This window comes from Exophiala oligosperma (genome assembly GCF_000835515.1).
Source record: "Exophiala oligosperma strain CBS 72588 unplaced genomic scaffold supercont1.46, whole genome shotgun sequence".
Classification (NCBI taxonomy): Eukaryota; Fungi; Ascomycota; class Eurotiomycetes; order Chaetothyriales; family Herpotrichiellaceae; genus Exophiala; species Exophiala oligosperma.
In genome coordinates, this window is record NW_015622863.1 from 28,664 (window position 1) to 32,036 (window position 3,373).

At 53.5% G+C, this 3,373-nt stretch overlaps 1 protein-coding gene across 1 annotated transcript; it reads left to right on the forward strand.

The window, feature by feature from the left end:
* On the forward strand, positions 1-1,945 carry PV06_11626 (uncharacterized protein; the record flags this gene model as incomplete). Its single annotated transcript, XM_016413334.1, has 2 exons — positions 1-333; positions 389-1,945. The coding sequence occupies 2 exons, from the start codon at positions 1-3 to the stop codon at positions 1,943-1,945; spliced, it is 1,890 nt and encodes a 629-aa protein (XP_016256286.1).
* Between the last annotated feature and the right edge of the window lie 1,428 nt (positions 1,946-3,373).

Consider the following 3,373-nt stretch of genomic DNA (forward strand, 5'->3'; position numbering starts at 1 on the left):
ATGTTCGCCCTCGAAGAACCTAAGTCGAAAAAGCGACAACGGTCCTCACCAGAGCCTGGGGATCTTGAGCCGGAGCCGGTAGCAAAGAAACAGAAGCCTCTTTCGGCAAGCCGTGACCTCCCTCGCCGGCGTCCTCCCAGCTTCTGGGACACGTTGTCCAAAATTCGATTGAGTCGCGGCGCTCTCCGGGAGTTTGACCGCAGGAACATTGAAGAGACGATTCAGTCTTCTGGCACACTCGCACAGAAGGTCGAATATCCCACAGGGCGTGGTCCCCTACGGCTCAAGAGATTTGCTCGACGTGGTGGGCCTGATCTATCCCACCTTCGAGGGGTACGTATTTCCTATGCCGACGCAGGCCTTGGAGACTGACTGGATCTTGTGACAGCTTGCCAGCTTACCTCTGATCCTTGACAGAATGAGTGGTTATACCAGTTCCTCAAGCGGGAAACGGTCTTCCGCCTCCTCGAGGCCGAGCGACTATACCAAGACCACCTCTACTAAGACCACCCCGTATAGCGGCAATTTTGAGCAAAAATTGATCGACATTGGCATCTACCCCGACGAATATGAATACGCGGATGGACGTCTAACACCTGAGCCTGCGAATTTGAGCGATATCCAAGCCGCACAACGCGTCGCTCGGGCATCTCTGTCACCTTCCCGATTCAAAGAGGAACACTTCAAGGCTTTCAAGCGGGCAAATGCAAGAGCAAAAGGCGAGACTACTGGAATGTATAATGTACTCCCTTTCATCACCGGAAATGAGGCGGGCCATCGTTTCGAGATGGGTTTGCCATTGAGCAACCTGACGCCGTTCGACAAAGATCTCAGCGACCCCATGCCCGACGTCTATCATGGTGCGCCGCCAGCAACTATTCATCCGCGCGTCCGTGCTGACTTGGGACCTTATATCATTCCATCGACAGCCGACACGACTCGTCCGGCTGCTCCGAACTTCTTCGTCGAGGGCAAAAGCGCTCAAGGACGTGCGGATGTGGCAAAGCGACAGGTCCTGATTGATGGAGCTATAGGAGCTCGAGCCATGCACCAACTCCAGAACTACAAGGCTGAAGAGCCACAATATGATAACAAGGCACGAAGTTTTAGCGCAACGTACCAAGATGGCTATCTTCGGACCTACGCGACGCACATTACCGCGCCTTCCACTCCTGGAGGGGAGCCAGAGTATCACATGACTCAAACGAACTCATATGCAATGACAGGAAATGCCAATAGTTTCCGGGAAGGGGCTACTGCCTACCGCAATGATCGAGATCTAGCAAAGACAGAGCGGGACAGCTCCATTGCTCATGCCAACCAGGTGGCCCGCCGAATGCCTGCCCCCAGCCCCAACACAAGCTGCACGACCAGCCGCACATCCCGTTCGATGGTCTCTGTGGCCGGATCGGACACCTCTGAAGACGAGCTGGCTCGCGATGAGGTGACGCCAGTCAAACGCCTGAGACCAACTGCGGCGTCACCCGCAGGCTACAAATCTGCAACCAGACGAGAGGGACGCATGGCTTCTTTTGAAAGCACTATGGCTATTAGCAGAGCACCCTTGAACTCTCCGAGGACCACCATGTCGACATCCAGACATGGTAGACAGCCATCCATGGAAGAAACCACATCGAGGCAGCCGACTATTCACACACGGCGCAGTGCAGACAAATCCTCCAAGGAAAACCCTCCTGAGCCATCCAGGCAATCTCAAAGCACACATGACTCAGGACGACGTTGTCAGTCGCGTCCCATGACTGAGGTCAGCTCGAAGCGGATGCGCTATAAGAATGAGGCTGGTTGGTGTGTACAGCACCAGGGTAAGTCAATCTTTGTAGCAGATTCGGAATGGACGTATTGCGAGCAGGGTGGGCGGCCGGTTCTCTACTGTGCTGATCTCAATGTCTTTACGTATCGTTCGGATGGCAACAAGCGTCGGTGACGGCTTTGAGGATTCTGGGTAGTTGACGAGCGATAGGGTTGACGAGGTTAGCATTGCTTCGCATAATGATATCTGTGTTTGCAGTCACTTCTAGTCGCCAATGTCTCTCGTCGATTCAACCATACTTCGTAGGCGTAGGAAAGGAGTCGACTTTGACAATATTTCGCGCCGTTTCAAGTCCACCGGTCGCAAACCTGGTCTCTGCCTGTGCCTGAGCCAATGCGCGAGAGTCCTTGGATACTCAGAGTATCGGCATGCTCTGCGCTAAGCATTCCGGTATCCATCGAGCCATGAACATGGATGTGAAGAAAAGGCATCTCGGGGATTGACAGCTTTGGGGAGGGGTTCAGACCCGGAACGGAATATGGACTACCGATAGTAGGGGCCAGAAGCAAAGTCCTAGCTTTCCCGAATTGGCTTGAGAGGACCGTTTGCATTCTCATACGCATCTACGCTTATGTCGCTTCTCTAGCGGCGCTTGTCTACTTGTTACGATATTATAGACTCTTCGTTAATCGTCTCGTAGTAAAGGTATGCCTAATTGGATATAAGATAAACATGAACAACGAACTCTGTCGTTACGCCCGCCTGCTATTTATTTGATAATGCTCGCTCAAATCCGAAACTGCCGGATATATCACCGAAAAGGAGAGTTGTGGTCTTTTGAGTTGTTGTACACATGGTGGAAAGGGTCGCTAGTGTGGTAAGGAGGAGAAGAGAACCCTGGCAGTCCTGCGGTGAGTTCCGCAAGGGACGGCAGCTACGGAGAGCCCGCATACGACTCCTCGAGAGGTATTGACTCACGCCGCGCCCGAAGAGAATGCCCGATGGGGCGAAGTTGTCCTCCGCGCGGAGGCAGAGACAGAGACATCGGCTCGTATGTGCCGTTAGGATTGCTGAGGGAGAAAGGACTCACTCCGGCACGCTTCGCCATCTCGTGTTCTCCCATCTGCCAGTGCATTGCCTCGACCGCTCTCCAGGGCATGGCCATCTCTTCTGCCACTTTCAACCACATCTCTGCACGGAATCTAGTGGGAGGCAACGTCAGTTCGTTGCCCGTTAACATTCGATGGCGATGGCTAAACGAGAGTACAACTTGGGTTCCACGATCTGGTGCGACGTTTCTCAACATACCTCTCGTACAGCCTTGCGAGCTTATTCTTGCGATCCTCGTCCTATTCACTTCTCCTCTCTAGGTAATTCTGATAGTGCAATCTGCAGCTGATCGCACTACGACCGGGCAGGTGCTTGCTGATATCCTCCCACTTCATCCCATCGTGGCGAAGGTGAATGATTTTTGTGTCTTCTTCCGGGGACCATTTAGACTGCTTCTTCGCAGGAGACTGAACTGGATGGTCCTGGCTTGTCGACAATCTTTTCGCAGTGACCGCCGAGCGCGGCTGCTGTGGCAAAGGAGCCACGCTGGTA